Source organism: Gorilla gorilla, chromosome 10 (assembly GCF_029281585.2).
Source record: "Gorilla gorilla gorilla isolate KB3781 chromosome 10, NHGRI_mGorGor1-v2.1_pri, whole genome shotgun sequence".
Lineage (NCBI taxonomy): Eukaryota > Metazoa > Chordata > Mammalia > Primates > Hominidae > Gorilla > Gorilla gorilla.
The window spans coordinates 26,201,145-26,220,248 of NC_073234.2; the positions used below are offsets into that span (position 1 = coordinate 26,201,145).

General features: G+C 34.8%; 3 protein-coding genes across 3 annotated transcripts; all 3 read right to left on the bottom strand.

Annotated features, from left to right (window-relative positions):
• Nucleotides 1–8,002: 8,002 nt before the first annotated feature.
• Nucleotides 8,003–9,106, bottom strand: TAS2R7 (taste 2 receptor member 7). Its single transcript, XM_004052719.4, has one exon. The coding sequence runs from the start codon at nt 9,039–9,041 to the stop codon at nt 8,085–8,087; it is 957 nt and encodes a 318-aa protein (XP_004052767.2). The 5' UTR covers nt 9,042–9,106; the 3' UTR covers nt 8,003–8,084.
• Nucleotides 9,107–12,524: 3,418 nt separating this feature from the next.
• Nucleotides 12,525–13,760, bottom strand: TAS2R8 (taste 2 receptor member 8). Its single transcript, XM_004052720.4, has one exon. The coding sequence runs from the start codon at nt 13,452–13,454 to the stop codon at nt 12,525–12,527; it is 930 nt and encodes a 309-aa protein (XP_004052768.1). The 5' UTR covers nt 13,455–13,760.
• A 1,846-nt stretch (nt 13,761–15,606) lies between these two features.
• Nucleotides 15,607–16,545, bottom strand: TAS2R9 (taste 2 receptor member 9). Its single transcript, XM_019038053.3, is given in 1 exon segment — nt 15,607–16,545. A coding segment is annotated over 1 exon segment (939 nt).
• Between the last annotated feature and the right edge of the window lie 2,559 nt (nt 16,546–19,104).

Consider the following 19,104-nt stretch of genomic DNA (forward strand, 5'->3'; position numbering starts at 1 on the left):
TTTTTTTAAATAAGCAGAAGTTACACTTAACTTTCTTTTTATAAGTAGAAGTATACTTTAAGATACTGATAAGAAGTATAGTAAATACACAGAAGTATAGTAAATACATATACCAGTAACAGTTGTTTGTTATTATCAAATATTATGTGTTATAAAAAACTGTGTGCACTATAGTTTTATACAACTGATAAGGCAGTAGGCTTGCTTCCACCAGCATCATCACAAACAGGTGAGTGATGCATTGTCCTATGGTGTTAGGATGGCTGCAATGTCACTAGGCAACAGGAATTTTCTGTTTCATTATAATCTTATGGGACCACTGTTGTGTATGCAATCTGTCATTTACTGAAATGTCATTATGTGGCACATGACAATAATTATATTTGTAGTTTTAAATTTTTCATGAGATGTAACTAGTTTGGACTTTTATTTTTATTGATTTGTTCTTTCAGTCTTCATGTGACTTTCTCAGCTAGGAAAATTTTTTTCTACTAATCTTTCATTTTTGCTTCTGTGCCAAATTGTCTGTAAGTTGGCTGCCCATTCTCTGTTCCTTTCTGTTATTGCATTACAATTTTTATGCTATGTTCTTTCCCACTGCATTCTAGAAACATATTTATTATAATAATAACTAGCATTAATTTTGAGCATTTACTAAATGACCTTTTCATATTTTGACTCTGTCTTCATGAGAACCCAAAAAGTGAGCTCTATTACCATTTCTAATTTATACACGAGGAAACTGAGGCCAGATTAGACTGAGTAATTTTCCCAGGTTTATGTGACTAGGAAGTGACACAGTCACGATTTTAACCCAAGCGGGCTGGCTTTGAATTGTTGACTTGTAATCAACATTCCACTGCATACTGTCTGTCCTACATATTTACATAGTCCACAACACATGCTATTTGATTTTCTGGTGAATATTTTTTGCCTCTTTCTGCCTCTACTGTGGATTTCAGTTGTGCTTTTCTAGTTGTACTTTCCATAAAAGCTTTCTTGTTTGATCCAATTCTACTTTTATATCATAATGTTCTCTTCTGCAGACTTTGTGCTACTCATTCACAATGCCTGCTATTCATTCTTAATCTTAATTAACTTCTTCTTCTGTTGATGTCACTAAATACTTTCTGATAGCATCCCCACCCTGGGCTCCTTGATTTTTTCTGTATCTTAACCTTTGGTTTTCTCAGGGGAGTCTTTAACTGTCTTCTTCCTTTCTTGTCTAACTTACACACTGGGGTTTATTTCATTCACTGCTACGGCTTTAAGCACCTATACATTTGTGACTCAAAGGTAAATATTTCACCCCAAGCCGAATCCTGAGCTACACAGCAGTATATTTATTCCCGTAATGTTGGTTGAACACCTATTTTCTAGGTGCATGTGAGACACTAGAAAATTCCACATGACTGTTATCCAGCAACCTTAAGCTTTTCTCCAAATCTGCTTTTTTATTCTTTTGATTACCCATCTTGGTGAATTCTAATGTTGCTAGTTGTATAAACCAAAAAATAAAATTAATCTCAGAAACCTCTATTTACTTGCCTTTTCCTTCTATCATCTTTATTCTACTTCTGGAATATCTCATTTAGTATTTCTCTTCATTTGAATTATCACTGTGTATTTCTTGGGGGAATTGCAGTAGTCTACTTTGTTCTCAACAGTCATAAAAGTCATCTTTCAAATGTGGTGCTCTAATGAGCTTACTCTGTGTGTGAAATATGTTAATTATCTCCCATTCCATAAAGTATAATTAATACCACCACCTTTGCCTGGCACACACAACTTTTGTCATCTGGTTTTATCATTTGGTCCCTGCCTGCATATCCAGTCTTTTCTCCTTTCACTTCAAATCTTTTCTAACTTAAGACACTATAATTCAGAAATACTGAACTATATTCAAGGTCTCAAATATGATATGTCCTTTCACTCTTTTTGTTCCTTTACACATTTCCTGAAATACACTCATCATTCATCTATCTACCTGATGTTTAACTGTTAATTTATTACTTTTTTGGAAATGCCATGTTCTTTATGAAATTTTCTCTGATTTCCACAGGCAGACGTGAATGCTCCATTTACTGCTGATGATTTGAATTTGTATGTATTGGCCTAATGGCACTAATCCCATTCAGGAGGACTCCACCTTTGTGATCTAATCACTTACCAAAGGTTTCACATCCTAGTACCATCATATTGGGGTAGTATTTTAACATAAGAATTTTGAAAGGATAGCAACAGTGAGCCATGAACACAACGCTGCACTTCAGTCTCCAGCCTCCTGGGCAACAGAGTGAGACCTTGTCTCAATAAATAAATAAATAAATAAATTAAATTAAATTAAATTAAATAAAAAATAGTGACTAGTCCTATAAAATAAGGAGTCATGAAAATAAGGAGTTGTGCTTCCCAGTCTTCTTGTTTTCTTAACCTCTAGTCATCTAAGCAGCACACATAAAGTTTTGCATTCCACCCCAACAATGAGTCTACTGCAAGAATGATTCCTGTAGATGTGACAGTTGAAATGATGAAAATGATTGATATCTGTAAGGTCAAAGTTAGAAACTTGAAGGGTCAGCTGGAAATTGCATTCATTTTGTTGCATTTCTAACTACTAGCAACTTAACCAATTATTTTTGTCTAAGCAACAAGATGTCCCAAGCCAGGTCTGGTATGGAAGTTTAGTTATGCTATCAGGAATTAGGGATCTTTCTATCTTCATTTCTACCATACAAAACGTGTTGATATTCACCATCATCTTGTGGTCCCATATTGCAAGATGGCCGTTAAGATTTAAGATAGTGTGTCTGCATTTCAGACAGTGAGAAACAAAAATAAAAATGGTAAATGGTCAAATATTATGCCACAGGTATCTGCTCTTCCTCCACTCCCCACCCGAATGTAAAGTGGCTCTCAGGAGCACCATCCAGTAGACTTCAACCAACTTCTAACTTTCTGGAATTACACCACATTGTCACCCCCAGCAGCAAAAGGATCTGAAAATAAATATTTATAAACAGGAAATGTTGCCACCCTGATCAGTATTGAGTTTCTGCAAAGAAAATGGTAAAAATTAATACCGGGTAAGTAGACAGTGGTACCTGCCCCATCTTGTAGGTAATAATTTAAAAATGAATATTCAGTAAAGCAGACACAAAAAAGATGTAAAAATAATCAAGAGATTTCAGTGTTACCGAAGTCAAAAGAAAAAAAACTGTAAGAGGGAAGAAATATATAGTAATATACAAAATTTTAAAGAGGTTAAGGACAAAAGGTCTAAGAAAATATTACTAAGTTTGATGATCAGAGACAAGCTGCGACCTCTAGGGAGAGTAATTTCAGGACACTTTTTTAAAAGTGAGCAATTGTTTTAGTAAGAACAATGGGTAACTCAATAGGTTAGGAAAGTTAGAAAGTTTATGGAAGACTTTTTTTTTAGGCTAACGGAAACTTGAGAATTTTTTGGCTATAGGTAGCAGAATTAGTGAAGATTGAAGATGTAAAGAAGGGAACACAAAATTGTAAAAACAAAATATGAAATTTTCATCCAGAGGAAAAAGAATCCTTTCTTTCATTACCTATATTTTAAAGAGATAGTTGGACACAGTGATTCTATTCCAATGAGTCTCAACTTATTTTTTTTTTTTTAACATGCTAGTTATAGATCACTTAGTGCCTGAGCACATTCAGGCATAAGAAACTCATTATCCCCGGATAACTCAATCAATTGTTTCAAGTTTTAATAATTCTAAGAAATTTATTTTAATATTATTCTAAAGTAATTAAAATTATTTAAGATAACAAAAATAAATTTAAAATTCAAAATTATTTAAGACAACTTAAATAATTATACAAATTATTTTATACTATCAACAAATTATCCTCCTTTTAAAATCAATTGCTCTTTTTGTATCTTCCAGAACTACACAAACAAGATTACTGTTTGTTCTATGTAACTAGGTAGAACTATCATGCTTACTCACATTCTTCTCTTTCCAAGCTGAACACTCTTAATTCACTCAGTGATTCTTGAATGATATTGTTTTCCAACCCACTGATTATTCTGATTATGTTTAGTGTTAAGATTGCACAGTCCATTCAAATCATGAACTCAAGCACATTCTGAATAGCTATAGTTTTCTGAGTCTGAAGTTGATTTTAGTCTCTTACTGGCAATTGCTTTCATTTACCCAAGCCATGTTACATAACTTATGCTAATCTTTCTCAAGGCCTTATTGTTCTTTCATCTTGTGATTACATTTCTGTCATTTTAGCCTTTGATTTCCTGATGATTCTGTTGGCTCATTCTATAGGAAAGGGACCAGAGTAATTGATGTTTGGACAGCTTGAACCGTGTTGAATATGGTAACGGAAAAGAGAACCATAGTTCTGAGTGGAATGTTAATTAATGAAAGACAATTATTAATACGTATAAGTAATAGTTGAGGAGGATGAACAATTGTTTTCAGGAACCTTACTAAATTTATGGTTTTCCTCTGAGGAGCTTGACCAGCCCTTTAAACCAACTCAGCAAGTCTGAATGATGTGCAAAGGGACAATTAGATATGGGTAAGAAGTCCCCAACCTCAACCCATAAAGGACTGTGTCTGAGGTTCTTACAGCATCAAGGGAGATGGATACCATGGCTTCCATCAAGGTGCTGCTAGTCCTGCTCTCAAAGGCTTTGGTGACCCTGAGCTCTGCTCAGAGCATAGATGATGGCAAGAGGAGGAAATGGGGACAATACAATGGATAACGGGGTTAAAATGCATGGAAAATACTAGAGTTAGATTGACCCTTTCAGAAATTAAGCACTTTATTTTCAGAGAGTAGGTCAATAAAAGAAGACGAAACCTTAATTTCTATTTTTCACTGATTGCAGATACTTCTCTGAAAATCTCGGCCTAAGTCTTAAGTCAACGTCTTCATGATGTAATTTTGCCGTTCTAATGTATATGGATTTTCAGTTGTTGATTCTGTTTGTGTGAACCAGGGCATCTAAATTGAATGGAAAATCTATATTTTTCATTTCTATAATCTATAATAGAATTCTATAATTCTATAATTCATCTAGATATCGCATTTCCTTGACATCAAACTCTTGAACATTTAAAAATATTGATAATTTTGATTAAATTTGTACTTAATCAAAATTTTGATGCTAAGCAGGCACTATTAAATTCTTCCTATTCCATTCCTTAATCCTTTAAAATACAGGTCACCCCTCATTCAGAGTCAATGATTGGGACTAGGGTTCTACTTTGGGAAATTTTGGTTTATTGTATCCAAATCTTTATAATTTTTTTTCCCTAAAGCTCTCTTAGGCATTTTTAAATCTCTTGTGTCTAAACCTAAGTGTCTTTCTAGAAATTCACAGCTGGGGGTTTTATCAAATCATGTTTTAAATTTGTCTTCTTTTTCATTTTTTTTTTCTCTTAAAATCCTAAGTACTGTTGCTGAAGAGTTCTTTCAAGAGTAAGGTAAACCTTTATTCAGGGATGTGTTCTTTTCTTTGTTCTTCAGAAGCTACCATAGTTTTCTTTTTTGTTTAATAAACATTCTCAAAATTCTCAAACATTCTCAAAATTGAGTTTAGGGAGTCCCAAAGGGAAAAAGAGAATTACAAAATCTGAAAGTTTTAGTGGTTCTCAATAATAACATTGATTGATTATTGAGACAAGCCTCCTCTGTCACCCAGATTGGACTGCAGTGGCGTGAACACAGCTCACTGCAGCCTCCACCTCCTGGGCTCAAGCTATCCTTCTACCTCACCCTCCTAAGTAGCTGGGACTATAGGCACACACCATCACACCCAGCTAATTTTAAAATTTTTTATAGAGATGGAGTCTCACCATGTTGCCCAGGCTTGTCTTGAACTCCTGGGCTGAAGATATCCTCCCACCTCATCCTCCTGAAGTACTGGGACTACAGGCATGAGCCACCATACTTGGCCCAATAATGTTAAATATGGACCATCTCCTTCATTTTCACATTAGAATCTCTTGTGTCAGAGTTGTAATTAGCATTTGAACATCAGCAGAATATAGACACAGTACTTATTTGTAAATGCTTTTCTCTAAATCTTTCTACAACCAATGGCTAATGACTGAATAACACAAATCTCTCATTTTTGCAAGAGCAATAGCTCCCTTGACATATAACTAATTCGAAGCATAAAGATACGTAAAATTTGCCTACATTATTATAGTCAATCAGTGAATGTATCATTGCACTTTCTTTCTTTTGCCACTCTGAATTAAAACACAAATGCTTCATTCTTTAGTTTTCAAGTCCTGATAACTGCTTAAACACTAATTTGCCACAGAGTAAGTGAAATTTAAAGCCACCATTAGTCACACACAGTTTACATGAAAAATTTGAAGTCCATTCTAATGGCCTGGGGAGAGACTCTGTGTAGGAGGAAGGATATAATACATGCCCAGAGTACATGAGAGAGCTAATGAATTATGCCACCAAAGAAGTGGCAGAATTAAGTAAGTGAGTCAACCAACAATTTTGTTGTTCAAAGAAAACTTTTATGCTTAATGATTTTTTTCCCGTTTCTGACTTGTCAATGACCCTTCTACTGAGTTTATGATGTCATTTCAAACTTCATTCTTTTTCTCTTTTTTCTTTGAAGGAGGCTTTCAAGAGGAAGATGAAAAGACCTAACTACCATGTGAGCTATTTTGAGTTCAATTAAGTTATTAAGAATTGTTCTAAATGGATTCAACGAACCTCTGGGTTACTGTTCTAATAAAATATTTCTACAAGTTTTTACTGTAATACAAATAATCATGTTTAACCATGACAACTTTTTTTCTCTCTTTATTTACAAATGTTTTCTTTTTTGTACACAAAGTTCCTGGCTACTCTAGGCTAGTTAGTACAGGGTTGATCACCCTAAAATATCTTTGCCACAATACGAATGATGTGCTTTTGATGGTATGTCCCAGATACGTATTTCCTTTTGTGGCCTGACATATGGCATTGTCTGGAGAATATTCAATATATGCTTGAAAAGAGAATGTGTTCTCTCTTCCTTTTATGGAATCTTTCATAAATATCAGATCAGGTTGCTTGATAGTGTTTGTTAATGTATTCTATATTCTTACAGATGTTCTGTTGTTCAACAAATTACTGAAATAGAATCATTGAACCCTTTAAAAAAAGATGTCTTATATACAATCCAAACAATATTTCTCTGGGATGTAGAGATGATCTACATTGAGGCAATATATCCTTTGAGAGTTTTGACATTTTAGCATAACCATGTATTAGCTTTTGATTGAATGTCTTGTCACAGCATCTTGATAATCATTGCCTGGTGCAGTCCGTGGACATACGTCTTTTGTGGAGAAATTTTCTTTGATAAATAATTAATAGTTCAATTTAGGCTTCTTATTTTATAGACATTTTCTACATAATTTTTCTCACTTTTACTTATAGATTGTCCTTCATTCATTGATCTGCAATTCTCAAATAATCTTTGAACTTACTGTGACAATATATTTAGCCATAATATATACCTTTTCTGTGATTATAAGATTATTCATAGAATTCCACAGCATTTATTAAGAACTGTCACTTTATTGAGTCTTTCCCAAAAGTAGAGCTTTGTTGGATGATCCAAGAGGAACCATCTAACGAGGACTATGAGAAGGAACTAGTTGCTTTTCATAAAGATGCAAATAACAGCAAGATGCTGTTACAGTTGTTTTGAATTAGTCACACAACTTTGCATCTGGAAACACGGTTTAGAACTATGAAAATGCCCTCTACTCTTGATAGTTGATATTAGGATATTAATTTCTATTTGCTCTGAAACATGTTTTAAAAAACAGCAACTCTAAAGAAAGGAAGAGTTACAGAAGAGAAAAACAGGGAGACACAGACAGAGTCAGAAACAGAGACAGAGATAAAGAGATCCAGCCAGCTGTACATAAGATTCCCTACATTACAATTACAGATACACTAATTAAGTTTTAGGAGTAATTAATCACATAAAACATTAATGCAACAACTGAAGTTAATTTAGAAACATCTTATCTTTGTTTGTCCTAGAAAAGCATAGTTTCTCTTCAGATCTGTTTATGTTGTTGGAATTTTCTTCCTTTTAGAATAGACATTACTTTCCAAATCACCTTTAGAGATACATATCTTAATTTATTGTTCCCCAGTATTAGGATAAATGAATGACTTGAGGGGTAGATTAGAGCTATGGACTCACCAAAAATCACAGCTAATTCCGTCTCTGGCATAAAGTAGCTGGAGGTGGCAATGAGAAAGGACAAATAGTAGGCAATAAAGAGGAGAAGGAAGGAAATGACAGCTTTCAGGGCTCTCACATGGGCTTCTGTGCTGGGGTCTCTGCACCCTGTGGCACTGAGCTGCATTCGCCTGATATGTCTCCGCAGGGAGAGGATCAAGAGGAAAAAGGACATTAGGCACACACAAAAGGGGAGCAGCGTTGCCAGGTTGAGAAATAACTTGGTAGAAGCATGTTGAGTTTTATTTACTCTGCAACTCCAAGTTAAGTTTGTTTTCCTCTTTGCCTTCACACAAAACCTGAAATCAGCGTTCAAATTCTCAGTGGCTGGAAGGCTAATAAACACAGAGAGAACCACGCACCCCAGTAGAATCCAGGAAATCACCCTGTCAATTCTCCACTTCATCCAGAGGAAAAGTGGGTGAAAGAAATTACCTATCTTGAAGAAATAGTAAATGCTGAGGCAGGTTGCAAACCAGATACTTAAATGATTGGTTAGTGTCCAGAAGAAGTCAATGATTCTCATTTCTTTACCAGTGGCATAGACATCTGGATATAGCACCAATGTAAAACAATCTAATAGTATTATGCACAATAGACAAATTCTGGATATGGCCAGACTTGTGAGGATTAAATCAATGGAAGCAATTTTCCTCTTCTTGACCCAGTCCATGCAGTTTACCAATCCAATGAATGCATTCCCTAAGATCCCCACTGAAAACTCTCCAACTGCTAAGAACAATAAAGTAGTCTGCACTTTATCTGCCATGTTTAAATACAGAAATATGCAATTAGTTTCTAGTTGACCTGATGGAGTTTGACACCCACACCTGCTTCTTAGATTTTGATGTAGTTTTCTTTACCTCTTTGTTGTAGTCTGTTTTGTGATGGAGACAGGAATGATAAATGAAGACTGGAGCTATCTTCATTAAATCCTAATTAGTCTTGACAAACAATGTGTTTGGCGATCCTTGGCCTGGCCACTGTATGCCCATTTACTTACTCAGCAGGTTGTAATTTTCCACATATGGCTAATTTAGGCTGAGCTACTGTTTACTAAGATGCAAATTGGGCCAATTCCCTTTCATGGTCCTGCATTGTCTTTCTGAGGCTAAGGTGTACGCATTTTGGATTCATTAATTTGTGATGTATACTAGTAACCTCAATAGGGTTGCTAGATTTAGCGACTAAAAATTCAGGACACTCAGTTAAACTTGAATTACAGGTAAAAAATGAATAATTTTTTAGTGTATGTCCCTGATTACTTAAGATCAGTGCTTTCAGGAAGTACTGAAGTTCAAATTAGATTGAGTGTTCCATTCTGGCAACCTGAACATCAAGAATTTGGTAGCAAGTATAAAACTGGCAAAAATGGAAATTTCTTGAAGAATCTTTATTTTGCTGAATGTTAATATTGATAATTAGTAAAGAATCCAAAGTTTGGTTCCATAGTGAGAGTTATATATTTTCAGGAACTTTAAAAAGTTAACACTAAATGTAGATTATTTGATTCCAAAGAAACTTTAGGTCATTGTTTTGGCTGTTCAGATGAACAATTACATGGCATAGTGTCTCTTAATACAACACATTGTCTTACTGACCAAATGACATTTAATGGTTACTTAGCAATGTTATATGTAATAAGGTAGAGGACCTATAATAAAAAAAGACTATTGATTACCTTAAATTTTTCATTTTCACTTAAAATGTTCTCAAGGAAACTTTGAGAGGTATTAGATATGTCCATTACCTTGTTTGTGGTGAAGATATCATGGGTGTTTGAAATTGTATACATTAAATATATGTGGTTCTTTTTATACCAATTATACTTTCACAAAGATTTCAAAAATTTAAAAAATGTTCTCAAGGGTAGTTGTATGCATGAGAGAGGAGATAGTAAAATTCTGTATTTCATTCTCTCCACTGTCCTCCATACAAATTGCATGAGTATCTAGATCCTCAACCCTTCTAGCAGGAGACTGAAGATTAAACTTTCCACATCTCTAGAGATGAATTTTTAGTTTGAAATAGCTTCTCTAATTTAGAGTTACTGAGAAGCGCTTTACTACATGGGGTTCCATAGAATAGTTCTTGGGTATTCACACCTTCCTGGGAACGCATGTCTTCTCTTATCCTTCCTTAAAGGACAAACCGTCATTCTGGAGATGTAGCCTTAATTTTTGGACAATCTGCATGATTATGTAGCCATATTCACAGGCAACTGGAACATCACCTGTGATAGGACGATCTTGGATCCCTGACCTAGACTTATCATTTCTTTTGTTTTTTTCTTGAGATGGAATTTCGTTCTTGTTGCTCAGGCTGGAGTGCTATTTTGGCTCACCGCAACCTCCACCTCCCGGGTTCAAGTGATTCTCCTGCCTGAGCCTGCCAAGTAGCTGGGATTACAGGCAGGTGCAACCATGCCTGGCTAATTTTGTATTTTTAGTAGATTCCGGGTTTCTCCATGTTGGTCAGGCTGGTCTTGAACTCCCGACCTCAGGCGATCCGTGCACCTTGGCCTCCCAAAGTTCTGGGATTACAAGTGTGAGCCACTGTGCCTGGCCTAGACTCATCATTTTTACCCCACAGTTTATCCTGGTAAATGAAGTGCTCATGGGAACTATGATGATATATTTTCTCAAATAATTTTTAGACTTTTTTTTGTTTAGTTTTGGAAATAAATGTAGATTTTATGAATACCAATGTTGTATAGCGTGAAGTTATGTGAATATATAGTTTTAAAAAAAGTTCTACAAGAGAGCATTTTGTCAAAAGCTTACTACTTTGAACCCCAGTCACTGTGGTCACTAGAGATGCTTGAAACATTAGAGAGGCAGGAAACAAAATATGGAAGAAAAAAACTTAACCCTAATGGGGTAAAACCTTCCCAAAAGTACTAATTCAATAAAACGTTTATTTCACTTAAACCTTAGGAAAAATATAAAGTTCATCCTAGTATAAAATCTACAGGTATTTTGTAGAATACATTAATATATTTCATCAAGAGAACATGAATTCTTGTGTCTTGTAAAACAAAGAGTAACATACACAGCTAGCATATTAGAAATATAGTTCATAAAATTTATATACTTAGGGCTATAAATATTAGTACTTTACAGAGTGAGTTTTACATAATAATAAGACAAACAACTGATAATTTTCCGGTAATTAGTATTTTAGTTATAATAAAAGGAAATTAGTAGATTGAAATACATCAGAATTAAACAGAAAGTAATGGGAGTAAAAGCAATAATGTACAGCCATATTAGTACATACACAACCTGAGATATGCCAGACCAAACGTTTCAATAATATTATAGTGAGGATGGATTTCATGTTCACAGAAAAATTAAAAATTTTAGTGACTTATTTTCCCTCTTTTTTTAAATAAAAATTTATCTGTATTTTTTGTAAACATTCGTTTCTTCTTCCAGTGACGGTATGTGCTTATTCCACGGTATACGCTATTTTCTTCCCAATTTATTTCTTTTGTTAAGTCCTGAGTGAAAACCTTTGCAGGGTCTGGTTAGAGAAAAGAACCTGAGTGAGCAGTCTGACTGATATTTGTTATCCCCATTCTTTTATCCAGATTGTGAAGAGGGCTTAGGAACACCCCTTGGTGGGTGGCACTTGAATGGGTTCGATTCCCACCTAGGTGCTGCATGAAAAGCAAGTTGTTTGAGAGGAAATTTAATTCCAAGGAAAATCAATAGAAATAATCAGAATAAGGTCAACCAGAAAATATTACCTAGGAGACCATGGAAATCATCATTCGGGAAAACCAAAGACAGACCAGAGAACATCTGAGTTCCTAGTCAATAAGCCAAATGGGGGTGACTCAGCAGAGCCATGAAAGGAGCACAATTAAGGAGCGGCAATAAAAATGTATGACAAAGAAAAATGAGAAACCAGTTACTGTAGCTCAGGTCCACTTTACCATGAGCCAAAGTAAATTCTAAAAAGACTTTAACTAGGCAATACATGCCTAACACTTGCTTTGAGGAGACAAGAAGAGAAGCATGAGCTCTGAATTTCTTCGAGGAAAGGGAGTGTAAAGATGAGCATTTCTGGGTTGTAAAGGGATAGAAAAGATGTATTCAGTAGTTTGCTACTAGGTCCTAATAATATTTAAAGATATGCATCCAAAATAAATGAGATAACTGGGGAAAAATGAGAATAGACTATTAAGAAAATTATATTTTTTGTTAGAGAAGATTTGGTTTTAAATTCCATTTATACAGCTAAGATTTCATATCACGCAGGCAATTTTTCTACATGTCAGCATTCTGACAAATGTCTGCCTCAGTTTGTTATTTAAAACAATTAAAATAAGTGAGTGACCCAAGGGATAGAGAATTGCTACAATCTCTCCAAACTCCACAGCTAACTTGTATTTTGTCATAAGATAGCTAAAGGTCACCAAAATAGAAGAAATATAGTATAGGAAAAAAAGGAAGATAAATGAAGTCATAGTTTTAATGGCTCTCACGTGAACTTCTGTGCTGGGGTCTCTACCGCCGGTAGCATAGAGTTTTATTTGCTTGGTATGTCTCCATAAAGATCTTACTAAAAGGAAAAATGATATCAGTGACACAATAAATGGGACAATTGCAAACAGGTTAAAGAGAGTCAAGGGTTCAAAGTATGGCCTTTTACTCACATGGAACATTTCAGTAATGTTTCTTTTATGTTTGGCAATTGCATGAAACCTATAATCGTAACTCAGTACTATTGCTGCTATAAGGCTGACCAACAAGGAAATGGCAAAACATCCCAGCAGGATCCAGCGAACCACCATATCAATTTTCTGCTTCAGCCAGAGAAAAAGTGGGTGAGAGGAATTGGCTATCTTGAGAAAATAGAAGACATTAAGGCAGGTGGTAATCCACATATTTAAGTAGTTGGCAAATGTCCAGAAGGTACAAATGGCTATCTGTAGTTTACTTTTTGTATAAACATCTGGGTAAACTGCTATTACAATGCCATTTACAACCATTACACTGATCAAACAAATTCTGGAGATAACTAAATTGGTCAGGATGTAGTCAATTGTGGAGATCTTTTTCTTCTTAATCCAGTCAATCCAGTTGACTAGTGCAATGTATCCATTCCCCAATATTCCTAGTATGAATTCTCCAGTTATTAGGATTATAAAGATGTTATCTGCAGGACTGAACATGTTTGTAGAGAGAACAATCTGATTTCAAATATCACTGTAGATGAGCTAATTTACATGTGACCTGTTGAAGCATGATAAAGCAATTCTTCGAATAATGCAATAATGTTTTCATCTGCTGTTATTTTGACTTTGTTATCATTCCAGAAGTGTTCAGCTCTCCTCTGAAATAGGATTGTCTCTACATTCCTGAAGATGAAACCAACTAATGAGCAGCTTGAGTACTTATTTATAGCCTGGAAAAATTATAATTATTACCCTTTAGTGAGTGATAACAGAAATGTTTGGCTGAAATTGCTCCCATGCAAATTCAAAGAGATTTTATATCATGAATTTGCAACAGGCTTCTTGCTGCAGCTCTATATTTGGACCTTCAAGTTGAGTTTTGAATAGGGAGTCACAAAAAAAGAGATAAATGTTTAATAAAAACCCAACTGCATAAATAAAACTTCATTTTCATCATGTAAGTTGTAAATAAGCCACAAATCAGTTCTCCCAGATGCAAACAAGTTTTCACTTTGGAAGTAATTAGTACAATTAGATTGTAGATAGTTAACATTTAGTCAGAGCATAATAATTCTTGTCTTCATTTAAACAGCTAATTAGGCAAGGATATGATACAAATCTAATTAGAAATGACTTTTTTTTAGGCAGGCACATGGTAATATTTACTAAGAATTTGCTTTCTTTTCAATTGTTCCTTAAAAGTGAAATATGCCAGGTAAAGATTTGTTATCTTTAGTTTTTTTTTTAATGTGAGAAATACCCTTGAAGACAATTCATTTCCTGAAACATTGTCTCTTGTATAATAAGCATTGTAATCTAAAATTAAGGAAATTTAAATTTTACATTATTATAGTTCCAATCAACTCCTTTTATAAGATTTGTAATCTCACAGTGCATATTATAGTCATATTTCTAGATAGGGCAAACACATAAAAAAGTAACTACTTGGGAGACTGAGGCAGGGGAATCACTTGAATCGGGAGGCGGAGGTTGCAGTGAGCCAAGATCGCACCACTGCACTCCAACCTGGGCGATACAGTGAGACTCTGTCTCAAAATAATAATAATAATATTTTTTTACATACCAGTATTTCCAAGGAATAGGACTAATTCTACTATTAAATTAGATTTATTTGTTTTGGGGTGAGGGAAAGTACAACTTAGCACAAAATACATTTGAATGTAGGTAATACAAATCACAATACCCTAGGGCTTCTTGTATTTAAATAGTTCTACAATGTATACAACACATGCAGGATTTTTTCTATTTCTTACATGTGTGTAATGTGTAACAGGAAAGCATAAACTTAATAACTTAAAGAAACCTAGTTATCTATAAACTACTGCTGGAAACAAAATAGAAAAGAAAATGATGCAGAGGGAAAAGAAACATGTCAGAGATTTCTGAGTTAGAAGGCTAGAGAGAACATTCCAAGGGATCTTTGGGAACTGACTTCTAAAATTGCCATCACCAGCTAGAGTACTCATGAACACGCTGACTACTGGGACCCTCAACCTTCTTTCTCAAGGTGGTTCTGCTATACATAACTGTGCCTCCTCTCTCTGTCAAACTTTCATTCTTGAGATTATACTCCTTTTCCCACATCATATATCATCTTAGATAGAATCTCATTAAAGATTGTTTTTCTCCCTTCTTGATCAAGACAAACCCTTCCAGAAATGGAGAGGAAAGGGCGGTGAAGATAAGGACCGGCCTTCATTTCAAAGTAGAGAGTTGTTTTGCATGATTGATTTTATAGCAAGGGTTGATGAGTTCTAAAATCTTTTCCCCAAAGCCTGTTTGCCTGACATCCTTCTACTTATTGAGTTCAAGGCCTTTGCCAGTATTTGTCAGAAAAGAAGTAGAACCTCTTTGTATTCAGTCAATGACATAAAATGATGAAATGTTAGTGTGGGATTTAGATGCATTTTTTTCCGCAACGACAAAGAATATATGGTGCAATGATAACATTAGATTATCAATTAAACAAGACAAAAATGTGAAGGAACACAAAACAAATCTTCAGAATCATGATAGATACTAATGACTTCCAATAGCATATAAGAGAAAATGAATGCAAACAAGAGAAGGGAGAATGCCTTTTGTTGATTTCTTTCATCCTTGTAGTCAGGATATTCTTTAGGGGTCTCTATGGAACAAAAGGCTTTCTTCTTCTAAGGAAACACTTCACAAATCTTAACATCTTCAGAAAAGCTTCCCTCAACTTGCTGTTTCCCATGATTAGAATGAATGAATGGCTTGATAGGAAAATGACAGTTACTATGTCACCAATCATCAACACTAATTTTCCCTGAGGAATCAGAGCGCTAGAGGTCATAACAAGAAAGACTGGGTAGTACACGATGAGGAGGAGCAGAAAGATGATCACTGCCTTTATGGCCCTCATGTGGGCCTCTGTACTGGGGTCTCTGAACCCTGTAGCATGCAGTTGAATCTGCTTGGTGTGTCTAACTAGGGAGAAAAGTAACAAGAAAAATGAGATCAGGCAAAGGATAAAGGGAACCATCGCCCCCAGGTTCAGGGTTAACTGTTTGAAAGTACCTGGAATTTTACTCACTTTGAATTCCCAAGTAATGTTTTCTTCATGACTGACTTTGAAAAGGTGATACCACGTATCATCATTCTTTGGAACACTAATAATTAAGGAGATAAGAAAGGACCCCAGAAGAATCGCAAGCATGACCTTGTTGATCTTTAGCTTCAGCCAGAAGAAAAATGGGTGCGATATATTGGCTATCTTGAGTAAATAGAAGATACTGAGGCAAGAAGTAAACCAGAGACTTGAATTATTGGCACATGTTCAGACAACATTCACAATGCTTACTAGCACACTATTGCCATATGTACCTGGAAAGAGCAGCATAAAGAAGCCATCTAATGATATTACACACAGCACACAGATTCTGGAGATGGTCAAGCTGATCAGGATGATATCAGTCAAGGAAACATCTCTTCTTTTGAGCCAGTCAATGCAGTTAACTAGTACAATGAATCCATTTCTCCAAATCCCTATGGTCAATTCACCAGCAATTAAAATAATATATATTGCCTCTATTGCACTTGGCATGCCAGCAGAGACTTGTGATTTTTGAATATCACTGATGATGAATTGACTTTCAGCTGACCAGTGAAGAACAATGTATCTGTCTGCCTCTTAGACCATGATATAGTTGTCTTTATCTCTCCTTTTTGTTAGCTGTGATGCAGATGAAGAAGATAGCCAGCCCTGCTCTGGGCTAGAGCTGCCTAAAGACTTCAATGATTGGGGCCAGTAATTTCCTTTGGTGCAGTGATGACTGAAAGCCTCTAGGATGCAAATGGGAATGGATCTGATTTCTTAAATTTGCACAATCTTTCTTATTTTAAGCTCTGTATATTTTGGATTTATCAATCTGAGCTGTTGACCAGGAACTTCAAGAAGGGATCAATTACTTGGAAAATATGGGTAGAATTTAATTTGCTGGATGACTATCCATCCTTGTTAGTATATTGACATAGTTATTGCTATTACAGATTCTAGGTTTAATGTGTTAGCTTGTGTGGCCAGTTTGCTTGCTTGGTTGACTAAAGCTTTAAACAAATTATTATTAACATTAAATGAGGCTTAAATGGCATAACTGGTGGAATGTAGAGGAAAGAATCTAAAGGTGTAGGAAGATAGGAGTATTAAGGTGAATTTATCATATGCGAACTTCACCTTCTCCCCATTATACGACTTAAGAGGGCCAAAACGACACTCCATTCACTAGGGCCTTGAGAAATACATCATTTAGATAATTCCCAATATCCTCAAAAAGCTCTGCAGTGTTTGTCTTCTCAACTGAAGATACAATGAAGGAAATAAACATGACATTGTAGTGTTGTCAGCAAATGGGACACAGAACATTCTGGTTTAGATGTTAGGGTTTCTTAGAGTGTTCTTGCTTTGTACCTGAATGTAGCTTCCATACATAGAAAAAATAGTCAAAATACTGCTCACTTATCTTTAGAATGGAAACAGATCAGTCTGAACTGTGAGAAGGACAAAGAGCAAGATAGTGATATTTTTGGAACTAAAAAGCCTGATAGATATACAAGACTCTTCAGTCTGAACTGAGTAATAAGAATACATGCTCTGAATTTTCTTAGCTCTATTTTTTGGCAGCAGGTGTATTATAAATATTAGTATGCTAATTATACACACATTGGAAACACACTGTTTTATTGGGACATATTGAAACATGTCATTGGGCATAGTAGAACATATTTGAAATAATAGAAAAAGGCACACAGCAATACACAGTTTCCAGAAATTTTATTTTGAAACTAATATTAAATTTTAAGGCAATATTAAATATTGCTTATCAAACAAACACAACAATACAAAGTATTTAATGAGATAATGTGTCATATGTTCAGGGTTTTAAACAAAATAAAGAGATAAAAATTTATCTTGCAGATTTTTATGAAAAAGTAAATGGCTATTGTTATTCTATTCAGTGAAATTTGGGGTTTCTTTCATGCTTCTCTGTGAATTTTGTTTCTGAAGAAATATCAGATTATACAACTCAAAAATATGCACTGTGCTTGTCATGACTGAAGCCATAAAAGAGGTAATATTCTGAGAAGGACTTCACTAGAGTAAAGAAATTGATTTGCATGCAACTGACAGACAAGGTCGCACCATGTTCACATCTCAGGGAATGCAATATTTCATTATTTTAATTAAACTTTTTGAATGATAAAATTTTGTGGAGGGGAATAAAGTAGGTTCAAGGTTATTATTTGGAACTGGAACTACTCTGGGATCAATTTGTAATGTCCAGAAAAGATGAAGATGAAAATATATCATGTAGGTGGGTGATTAATAACTGACATATTAAAATTTCTTGGTAAATCCAGATATAGAATCCAAGCTTGCCTTCTGAATCATGGTCTTTCCCCCTACATCGCTTCTTTTCTTTAGCCGTGTGGAATACTGATCAATTTAAGAAAGTTATTATGCCTATATTCAAATGTAAATGAAAATATGCTATAGGATATGACCAGAGTTACCTAAGGGCCTATACTTACTAAAATGCCACCCTCTTTTATCTTTCCTTGCTATAAATAAAACCCAAATGATCTCAATTTATTTGACACCATTGAATATGTTTTTTATGTGTGTATTGTGTGTGTGTGGGTGTTTATGTGTTATTTGCCCTTTGGATTTTATCTTAGCATTGAGAGGTTAAAGAGGGATCCTAGCTGACAGACTTTAACATCTATTTCCATTGCAGAAACACTGTAATCTAGAATGTCAGTTTATTGATTATTTCTGTCTCTACTAGAAAACAGATGAAATACTGGGAAACTTATGACATCATTTCCTGTATGTCTTTCTATGAGAAGTGAGCAAACACAAACCTACTTAGGCAGATATTTCTTAAATTTCATTTTCTTTCCTTTGTTTAAATACTGTTTACCATTCTTTAGAACCTTACATCTTTTACAGGCATTTGTCCTTGAGTTATGCCACTGATTGTTACTGATCAAGAGAAATGACTATACTCTTCAGATTTATAAATCAAGAACAGGATACTGCCATACTGTCCTATTTTCTGACAACTTATATTTTGAATAGTTGCTGACTTTATCTCCTACACCA